The 19783-nt window shown below is 39.8% G+C and overlaps 1 protein-coding gene across 3 annotated transcripts in view; it reads left to right on the top strand.

Moving 5' to 3' along the window:
* Nucleotides 1-19783, top strand: part of CHD6 (chromodomain helicase DNA binding protein 6) — a 1034665-nt gene that overhangs the window by 560598 nt on the left and 454284 nt on the right. For all 3 annotated transcript variants that reach the window (XM_053712106.1, XM_053712055.1, XM_053712147.1), the window contains one exon: nt 11100-11276. In XM_053712106.1, the coding sequence (XP_053568081.1) occupies nt 11100-11276 (177 nt within the window). The remainder of the gene's footprint in view (nt 1-11099; nt 11277-19783) is intronic.

The following is a 19783-nucleotide window of genomic DNA, read 5'->3' as shown; positions in this document are numbered from 1 at the left end:
CGTCAGACATTTCATCCGGGGGAGTGGGAACTCCATCCGGAAATCTTTGCCCAAATTACTCAACTGTGGGGCATTCCAGACATGGATCTGATGGCCTCTCGTCAGAACTTCAAGGTTCCTTGCTACGGGTCCAGATCCAGGGATCCCAAGGCGACTCTAGTAGATGCACTAGTAGCACCTTGGACCTTCAAACTAGCTTATGTATTCCCACCGTTTCCTCTCATCCCCAGGCTGGTAGCCAGGATCAAGCAGGAGAGGGCATCGGTGATCTTGATAGCTCCTGCGTGGCCACGCAGGACTTGGTATGCAGACCTGGTGAATATGTCATCGGCTCCACCATGGAAGCTACCTTTGAGACGAGACCTTCTTGTTCAAGGTCCGTTCGAACATCCGAATCTGGTCTCACTCCAACTGACTGCTTGGAGATTGAACGCTTGATCTTATCAAAGCGAGGATTCTCAGATTCTGTCATTGATACTCTTGTTCAGGCCAGAAAGCCTGTAACTAGAAAAATTTACCACAAAATATGGAAAAAATATATCTGTTGGTGTGAATCTAAAGGATTCCCTTGGGACAAGGTAAAAATTCCTAAGATTCTATCCTTTCTTCAAGAAGGTTGGAGAAAGGATTATCTGCAAGTTCCTTGAAGGGACAGATTTCTGCCTTGTCTGTGTTACTTCACAAAAAGCTGGCAGCTGTGCCAGATGTTCAAGCCTTTGTTCAGGCTCTGGTTAGAATCAAGCCTGTTTACAAACCTTTGACTCCTCCTTGGAGTCTCAATTTAGTTCTTTCAGTTCTTCAGGGGGTTCCGTTTGAACCCTTACATTCCGTTGATATTAAGTTATTATCTTGGAAAGTTTTGTTTTTGGTTGCAATTTCTTCTGCTAGAAGAGTTTCAGAATTATCTGCTCTGCAGTGTTCTCCTCCTTATCTGGTGTTCCATGCAGATAAGGTGGTTTTACGTACTAAACCTGGTTTTCTTCCGAAAGTTGTTTCTAACAAAAACATTAACCAGGAGATAGTCGTACCTTCTTTGTGTCCGAATCCAGTTTCAAAGAAGGAACGTCTGTTGCACAATTTGGATGTTGTTCGTGCTCTAAAATTCTATTTAGATGCTACAAAGGATTTTAGACAAACATCTTCCTTGTTTGTTGTTTATTCTGGTAAAAGGAGAGGTCAAAAAGCAACTTCTACCTCTCTCTCTTTTTGGATTAAAAGCATCATCAGATTGGCTTACGAGACTGCCGGACGGCAGCCTCCTGACAGAATCACAGCTCATTCCACTAGGGCTGTGGCTTCCACATGGGCCTTCAAGAACGAGGCTTCTGTTGATCAGATATGTAAGGCAGCGACTTGGTCTTCACTGCACACTTTTACTAAATTTTACAAGTTTGATACTTTTGCTTCTTCTGAGGCTATTTTTGGGAGAAAGGTTTTGCAAGCCGTGGTGCCTTCCATCTAGGTGACCTGATTTGCTCCCTCCCTTCATCCGTGTCCTAAAGCTTTGGTATTGGTTCCCACAAGTAAGGATGACGCCGTGGACCGGACACACCTATGTTGGAGAAAACAGAATTTATGTTTACCTGATAAATTACTTTCTCCAACGGTGTGTCCGGTCCACGGCCCGCCCTGGTTTTTTAATCAGGTCTGATAATTTATTTTCTTTAACTACAGTCACCACGGTATCATATGGTTTCTCCTATGCAAATATTCCTCCTTTACGTCGGTCGAATGACTGGGGAAGGCGGAGCCTAGGAGGGATCATGTGACCAGCTTTGCTGGGCTCTTTGCCATTTCCTGTTGGGGAAGAGAATATCCCACAAGTAAGGATGATGCCGTGGACCGGACACACCGTTGGAGAAAGTAATTTATCAGGTAAACATAAATTCTGTTTTCTTAAAGGTGCAGTAATGTTTTTTATATTGCTTGTAAACTTGTTTAAAGTGTTATCCAAGCTTGCTAGTCTCATTGCTAGTCTGTTTAAACATGTCTGACACAGAGGAAACTACTTGTTCATTATGTTTGAAAGCCATGGTGGAGCCCCATAGGAGAATGTGTACTAAATGTATTGATTTCACCTTAAACAGTAAAGATCAGTCTTTAACTATAAAAGAAATATCACCAGAAGATTCAGACGAGGGGGAAGTTATGCCGACTAACTCTCCCCACGTGTCAGACCCTTCGCCTCCCGCTCAGGGGATGCACGCTAATATGGCGCCAATTACATCAGGGACGCCCATAGCGATTACCTTGCAGGACATGGCTGCAATCATGAATAATACCCTGTCGGAGGTATTATCCAGATTGCTCTGGGGTTAGGAGAAATACAGAGCGCGCAGATGCTGTAAGGGCCATGTCTGATACTGCGTCACAATATGCAGATCATGAGGACGGAGAGCTTCAGTCTGTGGGTGACATCTCTGATTCGGGGAAACCTGATTCAGAGATTTCTAATTTTAAATTTAAGCTTGAGAACCTTCGTGTGTTGCTTGGGGAGGTATTAGCTGCTCTGAATGACTGTAACACAGTTGCAGTACCAGAGAAATTGTGTAGGCTGGATAAATACTATGCGGTGCCGGTGTGTACTGATGTTTTTCCTATACCTAAAAGGCTTACAGAAATTATTAGCAAGGAGTGGGATAGACCGGGTGTGCCTTTTTCCCCACCTCCTATATTTAGAAAAATGTTTCCAATAGACACCACTACACGGGACTTATGGCAGACGGTCCCTAAGGTGGAGGGAGCAGTTTCTACTTTAGCAAAGCGTACTACTATCCTGGTTGAGGACAGTTGTGCTTTTTCAGATCCAATGGATAAAAAATTGGAGGGTTACCTTAAGAAAATGTTTATTCAACAAGGTTTTATTTTACAGCCCCTTGCATGCATTGCGCCTGTCACGGCCGCGGCGGCATTCTGGTTTGAGGCCCTGGAAGGGGCCATCCATACAGCTCCATTGACTGAAATTATTGACAAGCTTAGAACACTTAAGCTAGCTAACTCATTTGTTTCTGATGCCATTGTTCATTTGTCTAAACTAACGGCTAAGAATTCCGGATTCGCCATCCAAGCGCGTAGGGCGCTATGGCTTAAATCCTGGTCAGCTGACGTGACTTCGAAGTCTAAATTACTCAACATTCCTTTCAAGGGGCAGACCTTATTCGGGCCTGGTTTGAAGGAAATTATTGCTGACATTACTGGAGATAAGGGTCATACCCTTCCTCAGGACAGGGCCAAAGCAAAGGCCAAACAGTCTAATTTTCGTGCTTTTCGAAATTTCAAGGCAGGTGCAGCATCAACTTCCTCCGCTTCAAAACAAGAGGGAACTTTTGCTCAATCTAAGCAGGCCTGGAAACCTAACCAGTCCTGGAACAAAGGCAAGCAGGCCAGAAAGCCTGCTGCTACCTCTAAGACAGCATGAAGGAACGGCCCCCTATCCGGCGACAGATCTAGTAGGGGGCAGACTTTCTCTCTTCACCCAGGCGTGGGCAAGAGATGTTCAGGATCCCTGGGCGTTGGAGATCATATCTCAGGGATATCTTCTGGACTTCAAAGCTTCCCCTCCACAAGGGAGATTTAATCTTTCAAGGCTATCTGCAAATCAGATAAAGAAAGAGGCATTCCTACGCTGTGTGCAAGACCTCCTAGTTATGGGAGTGATCCATCCAGTTCCACGGACGGAACAAGGACAGGGTTTTTATTCAAATCTGTTTGTGGTTCCCAAAAAAGAGGGAACCTTCAGACCAATTTTGGATCTAAAGATCTTAAACAAATTCCTCAGAGTTCCATATTTCAAAATGGAAACTATTCGGACCATCCTACCCATGATCCAAGAAGGTCAGTACATGACCACAGTGGACTTAAAGGATGCCTACCTTCACATACCGATTCACAAAGATCATCATCGGTTTCTAAGGTTTGCCTTTCTAGACAGGCATTACCAATTTGTAGCTCTTCCCTTCGGGTTTGCTACAGCCCCGAGAATCTTTACAAAGGTTCTGGGCTCACTTCTGGTGGTTCTAAGACCGCGAGGCATAGCGGTGGCTCCGTATCTAGACGACATCCTGATACAGGCGTCAAGCTTTCAAGTTGCCAAGTCTCATACAGAGATAGTTCTGGCATTTCTGAGGTCGCACGGGTGGAAAGTGAACGAGGAAAAGAGTTCTCTATCCCCACTCACAAGAGTCTCCTTCTTAGGGACTCTTATAGATTCTGTAGAAATGAAAATTTACCTGACGGAGTCCAGGTTATCAAAACTTATAAATGCTTGCCGTGTTCTTCACTCCATTCCGCGCCCTTTGGTAGCTCAGTGTATGGAGGTAATCGGCTTAATGGTAGCGGCAATGGACATAGTGCCATTTGCGCGCCTTCATCTCAGACCGCTGCAATTATGCATGCTCAGTCAGTGGAATGGGGATTACACAGATTTGTCCCCTCTGCTAAATCGGGATCAAGAGACCAGATATTCTCTTCTCTGGTGGTTATCTCGGGTACACCTGTCCAAGGGTATGACCTTTCGCATGCCAGATTGGACAATTGTAACAACAGATGCCAGCCTTTTAGGTTGGGGTGCAGTCTGGAATTCCCTGAAGGCACAGGGATCGTGGACTCAGGAGGAGAAACTCCTTCCAATAAATATTCTGGAGTTAAGAGCGATATTCAATGCTCTTCTGGCTTGGCCTCAGTTAGCAACACTGAGGTTCATCAGATTTCAGTCGGACAACATCACGACTGTGGCTTACATCAACCATCAATGGGGAACCAGGAGTTCCCAAGCGATGTTGGAAGTCTCAAAAATAATTCGCTGGGCAGAGTACCACTCTTGCCACCTGTCAGCGGATTTTCTAAGTCGTCAGACTTTCCATCCGGGGGAGTGGGAACTCCATCCGGAGGTGTTTGCTCAGTTGATTCATCGTTGGGGCAAACCAGAGTTGGATCTCATGGCGTCTCGCCAGAACGCCAAGCTTCCTTGTTACGGATCCAGGTCCAGGGACCCAGAAGCGACACTGATAGATGCTCTAGCAGCGCCTTGGTTCTTCAACCTGGCTTATGTGTTTCCACCGTTTCCTCTGCTCCCTCAACTGATTGCCAAAATCAAATAGGAGGGAGCATCAGTGATTCTGATAGCACCTGCGTGGCCACGCAGGACTTGGTATGCAGACCTAGTGGACATATCATCCTTTCCACCATGGACTCTGCCTCTAAGACAGGACCTTCTGATACAAGGTCCTTTCAATCATCCAAATCTAATTTCTCTGAGACTGACTGCATGGAGATTGAACGCTTGATTCTATCAAAGCGTGGCTTCTCCGAGTCAGTCATTGATACTTTAATACAGGCACGAAAGCCTGTTACCAGGAAAATCTACCACAAGATATGGAGTAAATATCTTTATTGGTGTGAATCCAAGAATTACTCATGGAGTAAGGTTAGGATTCCTAGAATATTGTCCTTTCTCCAAGAGGGCTTGGACAAAGGATTATCAGCTAGTTCCTTAAAGGGACAGATTTCTGCTCTGTCTAGTCTTTTGCACAAGCGTCTGGCAGAGGTTCCAGACGTCCAGGCGTTTTGCCAGGCTTTGGTTAGAATTAAGCCTGTGTTTAAACCTGTTGCTCCCCTGTGGAGCTTAAACTTGGTTCTTAAGGTTCTTCAAGGAGTTCCATTTGAACCCCTTCATTCCATTGATATTAAACTTTTATCTTGGAAAGTTCTGTTTTTTGATGGCTATTTCCTCGACTCGGAGAGTCTCTGAGCTATCTGCCTTACAATGTGATTCTCCTTATCTGATTTTTCATGCAGATAAGGTAGTTCTGCGTACCAAACCTGGGTTTTTACCTAAGGTGGTTTCTAACAAGAATATCAATGAAGAGATTGTTGTTCCATCATTGTGTCCTAATCCTTCTTCAAAGAAGGAACGTCTTTTACATAATCTGGACGTAGTCCGTGCCTTGAAGTTTTACTTACAAGCTACTAAGGATTTTCGTCAAACATCTTCCCTGTTTGTCGTTTACTCTGGACAGAGGAGAGGTCAAAAAGCTTCGGCAACCTCTCTTTCCTTTTGGCTTCGGAGCGTAATACGCCTAGTCTATGAGACTGCTGGACAGCAGCCCCCTGAAAGGATTACAGCTCATTCTACTAGAGCTGTGGCTTCCACCTGGGCCTTTAAAAATGAGGCCTCTGTTGAACAGATTTGCAAGGCTGCGACTTGGTCTTCGCTTCACACTTTTTCAAAATTTTACAAATTTGATACTTTTGCTTCTTCGGAGGCTGTGTTTGGGAGAAAGGTTCTTCAGGCAGTGGTTCCTTCCGCTTAATCCTGCCTTGTCCCTCCCATCATCCATGTACTTTAGCTTTGGTATTGGTATCCCACAAGTAATGGATGATCCGTGGACTGGATACACTTAACAAGAGAAAACATAATTTATGCTTACCTGATAAATTTATTTCTCTTGTAGTGTATCCAGTCCACGGCCCGCCCTGTCCTTTTAAGGCAGGTCTAAATTTTAATTAAACTACAGTCACCACTGCACCCTATGGTTTCTCCTTTCTCTGTTTGTTTTCGGTCGAATGACTGGATATGACAGTTGGGGGAGGAGCTATATAGCAGCTCTGCTGTGGGTGATCCTCTTGCAACTTCCTGTTTGGAAGGAGAATATCCCACAAGTAATGGATGATCCGTGGACTGGATACACTACAAGAGAAATAAATTTATCAGGTAAGCATAAATTATGTTTTTCTTTGAAGATTATCTACTTTCTTGGAAAGTGTTTCTTTTGATTATCTCTGCTACAAGAGTTTCTGATTTCATTTAGATAAGTTGTTTTGTGGACTTCTTTTTTCCTAAGGTTGTGAATTTGAACAACATTAGTAGAGAAATTGTTGTCCCTTTTTTGTGTCCTAATCCTAAAGATTTTTTTTGAGAGTTCTTTACATCCTTTGGATGTGGTAAGAGCTTTATAATTCTATATTGAGGTTACTAGGATCTCACAAGACTTCTAGTCTATCTGTTGTTTTTCTGGTTCAGTAATTTGGTCTTCCTTGCATACTTTTATTGTTTTTACCATTTTAATGTATTTGCTTCTTCTGAAGCAGTCTTTGGTAGAAACAGTTCTTCAGGCAGCTGGTTCAGTTTGATTCTACTGCTTTTGATTTTAGTTTTTTGAGAAAAACTTAATTATTGTGTGGATTTAATTTCTCAGTGGACATAGCTGTTGTTTTTTTTATCCCTCCCTCTCTAGTAACTCTTCTGTGGACTTCCACATCTTGGGTATTTCTATCCCATACGTCACTAGCTCATGGACTCTTGCCAATTACATGAAAGAAAACATAATTTATGTAAGAACTTACCTGATAAATTTCTTTCATATTGGCAAGAGTCAATGAGGCCCATCCTTTTTATGGTGGTTATGATTTTTTTGTATAAAAGCACAATTATTTTTCCATTACCTGTTTTTGTTTGCTTTTCTACTCCTTATTTTATCACCCCACTACTTCACTATTCATTAAACTGAATTGTAGGTGTGGTGAGGGGTGTATTTATAGGCATTTTGAGGTTTGGGAAACTTTGTCCCTCCTGGTAGGATTGTATATCCCATACGTCACTAGCTCATGGACTCTTGCCAATATGAAAGAAATTAATTTATCAGGTAAGTTCTTACATTAATTATGTTTTTTAGTTTCTAGCTCTGTCATCATGTTCCTCCACCCCTTTAGAATCCTAGTAGCAGGCAGTGATACACATCTATGAATAGAGATCATGTGCACACAGATTCAGAGAGCCGAGTAGAGAAAGAAACACATACACATTTAAAAAATGGGCAGGTTTGATTTATCAATGCCTATTGGCACAATATTCTATTTGATCATAGGAAAAACGCAAAAAAAAAAAAAGGCACATTGGCAAGGGGTTGAGGAACGGTGATATCGAAAAATCCTGCAAGAACGGTAATAATGCTGCAAATAGGCTGATTTAAAAAAAATTATGTATGAACCTTCAGTTTAATTTTGGTATTCTTTTATAAGCTTGCATGCAGTTCATTAGAGTTTACCATCACTTTAAAGGGACAGTCACTCGAGAATTGTTATTGTTTAAAAAAAAGATAATCCCTTTATTACCCATTCCCCAATTTTGCATAACCAACACTGTTATAATAATATGCTTTTTACCTCTGTGATTACCTTGTACCTAAGCCTCTGCAGACTGCCCCCTTATTTCAGTTCTTTTTACAGACTTGCATTTTTAGCCAATCAGTGCTGACTCATAAATAACTCCACGGGAGTGAGCACAATGCAAAAACCTTTCCAAAGGCATTGAGATAAGAGGTGGCCTTCAAGGGCTTAGAAATTAGCATATGAGCATACCTAAGTTTAGCGTTCAACAAAGAATACCAAGATTACAAAGCAAATTTGATGAAAAAAAGTAAATCGGAAAGTTTTTTTTAAAATTGTATGCCCTATCTGACTCATGAAAGTTTAGTTTTAACTAGACTGTCCCTTTTAAGTGAGAGCCAGAGTACAAGATGAATATAATGCATAATCGGATTTCTTTCATGTAATTGGCAAGAGTCCATGAGCTAGTGACGTATGGGATATACAATCCTACCAGGAGGGGCAAAGTCTCCTAAACCTCAAAATGCCTATAAATACACCCCTCACCACACCCACAATTCAGTTTTACAAACTTTGCCTCCCTATGGAGGTGGTGAAGTAAGTTTGTGCTTGATTTTCTTCCTGTGATATGCATTTCTCAGCATTTTGAAGCCCGATTCCTCTCAGAGTACAGTGAATGTCAGAGGGATGTGAAGAGAGTTTTGCCTATTGATTTTATGGTTTTCCTCGCGGGAAATCTTTTCAAAGGTTCTCTGTTATCGGTCGTAGAGATTAATCTCCTACCTCCCTTTTCAGTTTGACGATATACTCTCATATTCCATTACCTCTACTGATAACTGTTTCAGTACTGGTTTGGCTATCTGCTATATGTGCATGGGTGTCTTTCGGTAAGTATGTTTTCATTACTTAAAGGGACACTGAACCCAAAAATTTTCTTTTGTAATTCAGAAAGAACATGCAATTTTAAGCAACTTTCTAATTTACTCCTATTATCATTTCTTCTTCGTTCTCTTGCTATCTTTATTTGAAAAAGAAGGCATCTAAGCTTTTTTTTTGGTTTCAGTACTCTGGACAGCACTTTTTTATTGGTGGATGAATTTATCCACCAATCAGCAAAGACAACCCAGGTTGTTCACAAAAAATGGCCGGCATCTAAACTTACATTCTTGCATTTCAAATAAAGATACCAAGAGAATGAAGAAAATTTGATAATAGGAGTAAATTAGAAAGTTGCTTAAAATGTCATGCTCAATCTGAATCACGAAAGAAAAAAATTTGGTTACAGTGTCCCTTTAAGACACCCTCAGCTATGGTTTGGCACTTTATGATTTATTATAAAGTTCTAAATGCAGTATATGTATTGTACTTATATTTGCCATTAGTCAGGTTTATGTATATTTCCTTTTGCAGACTATCAGTTTCAAAATTGGAAAAAACAGAATTCGAGTTCCTTGAAGGGACAAATTTCTGCTCTTTCTGTTTTGTTTCAAAGAAAGATTGCTAAGCTTCTCTATAAATTTACTGTTTTGTACAGGCTTTGGTCCATATCAAGGCTGTCATAAAAATAAATTTCTCCTCCTTGGAGTCTTTATTTGATTTTGAAGGCTTTACAGGCTCCTCCTTTTGAGTCTATGTATTCCTTGGATATTAAACTACTTTCTTGGAAAGTGTTGTTCCTTTTGGCTATCTTTTCTGCTAGAAGAGTTTCCGAATTATCTGCTCTTTTTTGTGTCTCCTTTTCTGATTTTTCATCAGGATAAGGCAGTTGTGAATTCTAACAACATTAATAGGGAAATTGTTGTCCCCTCTTTGTGTCCTAATCCTAAGAATTCTTTGGAGAGGGCCTTACATTCTCTGGACATTGTAAGACCTTTGAATTTTTATGTTGAAGCTACTAAAGATTTCAGGAAGACTTCTAGTCCATTTGTTGTCTTTTCTGGTTCTAGGAAAGGTCAAAAAGCTTCTGCCATTTCCTTGGCATCTTGGTTAAAGCTTTTGATTCATCAGGCTTATTTGGAGTCGAGTCAGGCCCGCCTCAGATAACCACAGCTCATTCTACTAGATCAGTCTCCACTTCATGGGCTTTTAAGAATGAAGCTTCAGTTGATTAGGTTTGCAAAGCATTAACTTGGTCTTCTTTGCATACATTTACTAAATTCTACCGTTTTGATGTATTTTCCTCTTCGGAAGCAGTTTTTAGTAGAAAAGTTCTTCAGGCAGCTGTTTCAGTTTGATTCTTCTGCTTATGTTTTAATTTTTTTCTTTGCATTTATGAGAAAAACATATTCTATTGGTTGTGGATTTAATTTTTTCAGCGGTAAATGGCTGTTTTTATTTTTATCCCTCCCTCTCTAGTGACTCTTCTGTGGAGTTCCAAATCTTGGGTATTGCTATCCCATACGTCACTAGCTCATGAACTCTTGCCAATTACATGAAAGAAAACATAATTTATGTAAGAACTTACCTGATCAATTCATTTCTTTCATATTAGCAAGAGTCCATGAGGCCCACCCCCTTTTTTATGGTGGTTATGATTTTTTTGTATAAAGGACAATTATTTCCAAATTCCTTTGTTGATGCTTTTTACTCCTTTCTTCATCACCCCACTACTTGGCTATTCGTTAAACTGAGTTGTGGGTGTGGTGAGGGGTGTATATATAGGCATTTTGAGGTTTGGGTAACTTTGCCCCTTCTGGTAGGATTGTATATCCCATACGTCACTAGCTCATGGACTCTTGCCAATATGAAAGAAATTAATTTATCAGGTAAGTTCTTACATAAATTATGTTATTCTAAATCAACTAAATTCTGGAAGACACCTTGAATATTTACCTTAAAATCTATTAATTTTGACCATCTTATTAGCACATTCATAAACTAAAAGAAATAATTATATTAAACAGAATAAATTAACAGAAGATCAAAAAGAACATTAGAGCTAAAAAAAAAAGTCGCTATCTTCTGACGCAACCCAACATTTTATTTTTCTACAGGGTCTGCCCATTCCAGGAATCTTCAAGTTTCATATTGTCATTACAACATTTGAGATGATCCTAACTGATTGCCCTGAACTGAAGAAGATTCGGTGGAGCTGTGTAATTATTGATGAAGCACATCGACTAAAGAACAGAAATTGCAAGCTTCTAGAGGGACTGAAACTTATGGCACTGGTGAGAGATAACTGAAAATGGTGTGTCTTTTATATTTACAGATGTGCATTCTTCAATGGATGGCTTTAGTACCTTGAAGCTCTGTAGGTTTGTACCAATTGTATGTATTTCCCTGCCAAGGAAAACCTAAAAGGGACATTAAGGTCACATTTTCATATATGCATCAGAAAATGAATCCCTGCTTTTAAAATAAATGTTTTAAAATACTTTAATGGCATTATGAAACCCATTTTTTTTCTTTCATGATTCAGATAGAGCATGCAATTTTAAGCAACTTTCTAATTTTACTCCTATTTTCAATTTTTCCTTGTTCTCTTGGCCACATCCTAAGCTTACATTCCTGCCCTTTTAAATAAAGATACCAAGAGAACAAAGAAAAATTGTTAATAGGAGCAAATAAGAAAGTTGCTTAAACTTGCATGCTCTGAACCATGAAAGAAAAAAATGTCTCGTATCCCTTTAAACTGCTATTTTGTTAACAGTTTGCATACTTTTGCAGTCATGGAACATGACTCTTAAGTATGTTTTCTTCTCTTTTTGTGGACTGTTAGGGATCACTGCAGAATGTACGAGGGTCAGGGTTCTGAATTTCACAGAAAGTGCTCCACTTCTCTTAGGGAGTGGCAAACCAACCATTTTCAGGTTTGATTTACAGGAAAAAATTACCAAAATCATGAAAGTACATCACAAAGCTATTTCACTGTGCATAATTAACTATTTCTTTCATGTAATTAGCAAGAGTCCATGAGCTAGTGATGTATGGGATATACATTCCTACCAGGAGGGGCAAAGTTTCCCAAACCTCAAAATGCCTACAAATACACCCCTCACCACACCCACAAATCAGTTTTACAAACTTTGCCTCCTATGGAGGTGGTGAAGTAAGTTTGTGCTAGATTCTACGTTGATATGCGCTCCGCAGCAGGTTGGAGCCCGGTTTTCCTCTCAGCGTGCAGTGAATGTCAGAGGGATGTGAGGAGAGTATTGCCTATTTGAATTCAATGATCTCCTTCTACGGGGTCTATTTCATAGGTTCTCTGTTATCGGTCGTAGAGATTCATCTCTTACCTCCCTTTTCAGATCGACGATATACTCTTATATATATATACCATTACCTCTGCTGATTTTCGTTTCAGTACTGGTTTGGCTTTCTACAACATGTAGATGAGTGTCCTTGGGTAAGTAAGTCTTATTTTCTGTGACACTCTAAGCTATGGTTGGGCACTTTTTTTATAAAGTTCTAAATATATGTATTCAAACATTTATTTGCCTTGACTCAGGATGTTCAACATTCCTTATTTCAGACAGTCAGTTTCATATTTGGGATAATGCATTTGAATAAATCAATTTTTTTCTTACCTTAAAATTTGACTTTTCCCTGTGGGCTGTTAGGCTCGCGGGGGCTGAAAATGCTTCATTTTATTGCGTCATTCTTGGCGCTGACTTTTTTGGCGCAAATTTTTTTTCTGTTTCCGGCGTCATACGTGACGCCGGAAGTTGCGTCATTTTTGACGTTCTTTTGCGCCAAAAGTGTCTGCGTTCCGGATGTGGCGTCATTTTTGGCGCCAAATAATGTGGGCGTCTTATTTGGCGCTAAAAAAATATGGGCGTCACTTTTGTCTCCACATTATTTAAGTCTCATTATTTATTGCTTATGGTTGCTAGGAATTTGATTAATTTTGCTTTATATGTTGTTTTTTCTATTACATATTGCAAGATGTCCCACGCTGAAACTGAGTCAGAAGATACTTCTGGAAAATCGCTGCCTGGTGCTGGAGCTACCAAAGCTAAGTGTATCTGCTGTAAACTTTTGGTAGCTGTTCCTCCAGCTGTTTTTTGTATTGAATGTCATGACAAACTTGTTAATGCAGATAATATTTCCTTTAGTAAAGTTACATTACCTGTTGCTGTTCCGTCAACATCTAATACTCAGAGTGTTCCTGATAACATAAGAGATTTTGTTTCTAAATCCATTAAGAAGGCTATGTATGTTATTCCTCCTTCTAGTAAACGTAAAAAGTCTTTTAAAACTTCTCATTGTTCAGATGAATTTTTAAATGAACATCATCATTCTGATTCTGATAATGGTTCTTCTGGTTCAGAGGATTCTATCTCAGAGGTTGATGCTGATAAATCTTCATATTTATTTAAAATGGAATTTATTCGTTCTTTACTTAAAGAAGTCCTAATTGCATTAAAAATTGAGGATTCTGGTCCTCTTGATACTAAATCTAAACGTTTAGATAAGGTTTTTAAATCTCCTGTAGTTATTCCAGAAGTTTTTCCTGTTCCTGGTGCTATTTCTGAAGTAATTTCCAGGGAATGGAATAATTTGGGTAATTCATTTACTCCTTCTAAACGTTTTAAGCAATTATATCCTGTGCCATCTGACAGATTAGAGTTTTGGGACAAAATCCCTAAGGTTGATGGGGCTGTCTCTACTCTTGCTAAGCGTACTACTATTCCTACGGCAGATGGTACTTCCTTTAAGGATCCTTTAGATAGGAAAATTGAATCCTTTCTAAAAAAGCTTACTTGTGTTCAGGTAATCTTCTTAGACCTGCTATATCTTTGGCGGATGTTGCTGCAGCTTCAACTTTTTGTTTGGAAGCTTTAGCGCAACAAGTAACAGATCATAATTCTCATAGCATTATTATTCTTCTTCAACATGCTAATAATTTTATTTGTGATGCCATCTTTGATATCATTAGAGTTGATGTCAGGTATATGTCTCTAGCTATTTTAGCTAGAAGAGCTTTATGGCTTAAAACTTGGAATGCTGATATGTCTTCTAAGTCTACTCTGCTTTCCCTTTCTTTCCAGGGTAATAAATTATTTGGTTCTCAGTTGGATTCTATTATCTCAACTGTTACTGGAGGGAAAGGAACTTTTTTACCACAGGATAAAAAATCTAAAGGTAAATTTAGGTCTAATAATCGTTTTTGTTCCTTTCGTCACAACAAGGAACAAAAGCCTGATCCTTCATCCTCAGGAGCGGTATCAGTTTGGAAACCATCTCCAGTCTGGAATAAATCCAAGCCTTTTAGAAAATCAAAGCCAGCTCCTAAGTCCACATGAAGGTGCGGCCCTCATTCCAGCTCAGCTAGTAGGGGGCAGATTACGTTTTTTCAAAGAAATTTGGATCAATTCCGTTCACAATCTTTAGATTCAGAACATTGTTTCAGAAGGGTACAGAATTGGCTTCAAGATAAGGCCTCCTGCAAAGAGATTTTTTCTTTCCCGTGTCCCAGGAAATCCAGCGAAGGCTTAAGCATTTCTGAAATGTGTTTCAGATCTAGAGTTGGCTGGAGTAATTATGCCAGTTCCAGTTCTGGAACAGGGGCTGGGGTTTTATTCAAATCTCTTCATTGTACCAAAGAAGGAGAATTCCTTCAGACCAGTTCTGGATCTAAAAATATTGAATCGTTATGTAAGGATACCAACATTCAAAATGGTAACTGTAAGGATTGTCTACAATAGATTTACAGGATGCATATCTGCATATTCCGATTCATCCAGATCACTATCAGTTTCTGAGATTCTCTTTCCTAGACAAGCATTACCAGTTTGTGGCTCTGCCGTTTGGCCTAGCAACAGCTCCAAGAATTTTTACAAAGGTTCTCGGTGCCCTTCTGTCTGTAATCTGAGAACAGGGTATTGCGGTATTTCCTTATTTGGACGATATCTTGGTACTTGCTCAGTCTTAACATTTAGCAGAATCTCATACGAATCGACTTGTGTTGTTTCTTCAAGATCATGGTTGGAGGATCAATTTACCAAAAAGTTCATTGATTCCTCAGACAAGGGTAACCTTTTTGGGTTTCCAGATAGATTCAGTGTCCATGACTCTATCTTTGACAGACAAGAGACATCTAAAATTGATATTAGCTTGTCGAAACCTTCAGTCACAATCATTCCCTTCGGTAGCCTTATGCATGGAAATTCTAGGTCTTATGACTGCTGCATCGGACGCGATCCCCTTTGCTCGTTTTCACATGCGACCTCTTCAGCTCTGTATGCTGAACCAGTGGTGCAGGGATTACACAAAGATATCTCAATTAATATCTTTAAAACCGATTGTACGACACTCTCTGACGTGGTGGACAGATCACCATCATTTAGTTCAGGGGGCTTCTTTTGTTCTTCCGACCTGGACTGTAATTTCAACAGATGCAAGTCTTACAGATTGGGGAGCTGTGTGGGGATCTCTGACGGCACAAGGGGTTTGGGAATCTCAGGAGGTGAGATTACCGATCAATATTTTGGAACTCCGTGCAATTTTCAGAGCTCTTCAGTCTTGGCCTCTTCTAAAGAGAGAATCGTTCATTTGTTTTCAGACAGACAATGTCACAACTGTGGCATACATCAATCATCAAGGAGGGGCTCACAGTCCTCTGGCTATGAAAGAAGTATCTCGAATTTTGGTTTGGGCGGAATCCAGCTCCTGTCTAATTTCTGCGGTTCATATCCCAGGTATAGACAATTGGGAAGCGGATTATCTCAGTCGCCAAACGTTGCATCCGGGCGAATGGTCTCTTCACCCAGAGGTATTTCTTCAGATTGTTCAAATGTGGGGACTTCCAGAAATAGATCTGATGGCCTCTCATCTAAACAAGAAACTTCCCAGGTATCTGTCCAGATCCAGGGATCCTCAAGCGGAAGCAGTGGATGCATTGTCACTTCCTTGGAAGTATCATCCTGCCTATATCTTTCCGCCTCTAGTTCTTCTTCCAAGAGTAATCTCCAAGATTCTGAAGGAATGCTCGTTTGTTCTGCTGGTAGCTCCAGCATGGCCTCACAGGTTTTGGTATGCGGATCTTGTCCGGATGGCCTCTTGCCAACCGTGGACTCTTCCGTTAAGACCAGACCTTCTGTCGCAAGGTCCTTTTTTCCATCAGGATCTCAAATCCTTAAATTTAAAGGTATGGAGATTGAACGCTTGATTCTTAGTCAAAGAGGTTTCTCTGACTCTGTGATTAATACTATGTTACAGGCTCGTAAATCTGTATCTAGGGAGATATATTATGGAGTCTGGAAGACTTATATTTCTTGGTGTCTTTCTCATCATTTTTCCTGGCATTCTTTTAGAATTCCGAGAATTTTACAGTTTCTTCAGGATGGTTTGGATAAAGGTTTGTCTGCAAGTTCCTTGAAAGGACAAATCTCTGCTCTTTCTGTTCTTTTTCACAGAAAGATTGCTAATCTTCCTGATATTCATTGTTTTGTACAAGCTTTGGTTCGTATAAAGCCTGTCATTAAGTCAATTTCTCCTCCTTGGAGTTTGAATTTGGTTCTGGGGGCTCTTCAAGCTCCTCCGTTTGAACCTATGCATTCATTGGACATTAAATTACTTTCTTGGAACGTTTTGTTCCTTTTGGCCATCTCTTCTGCCAGAAGAGTTTCTGAATTATCTGCTCTTTCTTGTGAGTCTCCTTTTCTGATTTTTCACCAGGATAAGGCGGTGTTGCGAACTTCTTTTAAATTTTTACCTAAGGTTGTGAATTCCAACAACATTAGTAGAGAAATTGTGGTTCCTTCATTATGTCCTAATCCTAAGAATTCTAAGGAGAAATCATTGCATTCTTTGGATGTAGTTAGAGCTTTGAAATATTATGTTGAAGCTACTAAGAATTTCCGAAAGACTTCTAGTCTATTTGTTATCTTTTCCGGTTCTAGGAAAGGTCAGAAGGCCTCTGCCATTTCGTTGGCATCTTGGTTGAAATCTTTAATTCATCATGCTTATGTCGAGTCGGGTAAAACTCCGCCTTAAACGATTACAGCTCATTCTACTAGGTCAGTTTCTACTTCCTGGGCTTTTAGGAATGAAGCTTCGGTTGATCAGATTTGCAAAGCAGCAACTTGGTCTTCTTTGCATACTTTTACTAAATTCTACCATTTTGATGTGTTTTCTTCTTCTGAAGCTGTTTTTGGTAGAAAAGTACTTCAGGCAGCTGTTTCAGCTTGAATCTTCTGCTTATAATTTCAGTTTTTTTTCATTATAAAATTTAAACTTTATTTTGGGTGTGAATTATTTTTCAGCGGAATTGGCTGTCTATATTTTATCCCTCCCTCTCTTGCGTGGAAAGATCCACATCTTGGGTAGTCATTATCCCATACGTCACTAGCTCATGGACTCTTGCTAATTACATGAAAGAAAACATAATTTATGTAAGAATTTACCTGATAAATTCATTTCTTTCTTATTAGCAAGAGTCCATGAGGCCCACCCTTTTTGTGGTGGTTATGATTTTTTTGTATAAAGCACAATTATTCCAATTCCTTATTTTTTATGCTTTCGCACTTTTTTCTTATCACCCCACTTCTTGGCTATTCGTTAAACTGATTTGTGGGTGTGGTGAGGGGTGTATTTGTAGGCATTTTGAGGTTTGGGAAACTTTGCCCCTCCTGGTAGGAATGTATATCCCATACGTCACTAGCTCATGGACTCTTGCTAATATGAAAGAAATGAATTTATCAGGCAAGTTCTTACATAAATTATGTTTTTATGGGAAATTACAATTTTAAATGTAATGTCCCTTTTATTCATACCTGTTCAAAACACATGGAGGCAGTTTAGCGGTCTTCCCTTGTTTCAATTCAATTCAATTTTTGTTTTTTCTTATGCTGCTTAATGAACTTCCTCTCCCATGTAATGAATAAAGAATTAGCAATGGCACTATATAAAATAATTATTAACCCCTCATAATAAAATAATAAAATATATTGTGAGGATTATATTGTGCTGCTTCTGTAATCCAGAACATATCATAAATATCAAAAACAATTAATAGGATACAGGTGTACAAAAAAGCCTCTTAAAGTGACACTGAACCCTAAAAAAATATTTTGTGATTCAGATAGAGCATGCAATTTTAAGCAACTTTCTAGTTTACTCCTATTATCAATTTTTCTTCATTCTCTTGCTATCTTTATTTGAAAAAGGCATCTAAGCTTTTTTGGGATCAGAACTCTGGACAGAACTTTTTTATTGATGGATGAATTTATCCACCAATCAGCAAGAACAACCCAGGTTGTTCACCAAAAATGGGCCGGCATCTAAACTTACATTCTTGCATTTCAAATAAAGATACCAAGAGAATGAAGACAATTTGATAATAGGAGTAAATTAGAAAGTTGCTTAAAATGTCATGCTCTATCTGAATTACAAAAGAAAAAAATTGGGTTCAGTAATTGTTAGGAGCCATTTAAAATAAAGTTAAACATCTTGTAAATACAGTATTTATTTGCAGTTCAGCAATAAATGCACATATTAGGGGAGTGTGTTTCCTTCTTAATATGAGGAGAGTCCACGGCTTCATTCCTTACTTGTGGGAAATACTGAACCTGGCCACCAGGAGGAGGCAAAGACACCCCAGCCAAAGGCTTAAATACTTCCCCCACTCCCATCATCCCCCAGTCATTCTTTACCTTTCCTCACAGGAGGTTGGCAGAGAAGTGTCAGAAGATAAGGAGTAGTTCCTTATGGAGGGTAGTACTCTTCGGAATAGGACTGGAGTTTTAAGTGGTTTTGTCAGTCTGGAGATGCAGGGAGAGTCTTTCTGTGAACCCATCCAGACTCGTATTGACAGCTCCTTAAGCAATCAGTTTTGACGAGTTTCGCTGCCTGCTTTCATCACTCAAATCCATGTCAGGAGAGATGCTACAATACTGTCAAACTTGAGAGTCTGTGTTTCTGTTCCACGGCATAGATTCCAGTATGATCGTTTAATTTTTTATACACATTTGATAACGCAAGAAGACAGGGTCACAGTGTGACTCCTTTTATCTGAATGGAATCAAGGGTTAATTTCTCCGGAAGGAGATTATTGAACAGGGGGGATTAATCACATATTTTAAATATTGTGTTATGCTGTGACATGTGTGAGATGAGGCTCAGGCAAATGTTGGAACGTACAGGTTTTACTTTCATTTTGGAGCGCTGCGCAGCCTGTTAGGCTTGGCACGCTTTTAGTGGTGCAGGGGCGGTCCTGCATGGCGCACCATGTGACCAGGTGTGGTCACATATTTCTCCCTGACCGTGCGGTTGTCTGAAGACGAAGCGGTTTCTCTCTTGGGCCTGGGTTATAGGAGGTGGTGTGTCCCAGCCATTGGGGGTATAAAGGTGCGATTTATCTCCCTCTTTACCTAAGTCTAATGCCTGTCTATATTGTGAGGATGATAAATAGATAAAGTTGGAAAATTCCCAATTATGACAAGACCCTAGTATTATAAACAGTATACATATATCAGCTATCAAAATGATCTGAAAAACAGATCTAAGGGTTGCGCAAGTTAACTGATCATAAAAGACATTAGGGGGGTGCTGCCTGTCTGATAATTCAAGAAAAAAGGGAGAGAAAAGGTGACAGTTTATCAGCACTCTTGCAAGTGTCAATTCATTAATAGTAGGAATGGCATGGAGGGTCACCTGGACTGGGTATAAATAAAACGTAACTTTTATTCTATAAGGTTAATATGTACAAGTTAATGTATGTTGTGTGACTAAA

This window comes from Bombina bombina, chromosome 1 (assembly GCF_027579735.1).
Source record: "Bombina bombina isolate aBomBom1 chromosome 1, aBomBom1.pri, whole genome shotgun sequence".
In the NCBI taxonomy this organism is placed as follows: Eukaryota; Metazoa; Chordata; class Amphibia; order Anura; family Bombinatoridae; genus Bombina; species Bombina bombina.
This window is presented reverse-complemented; position numbering and strand designations above follow the sequence as displayed.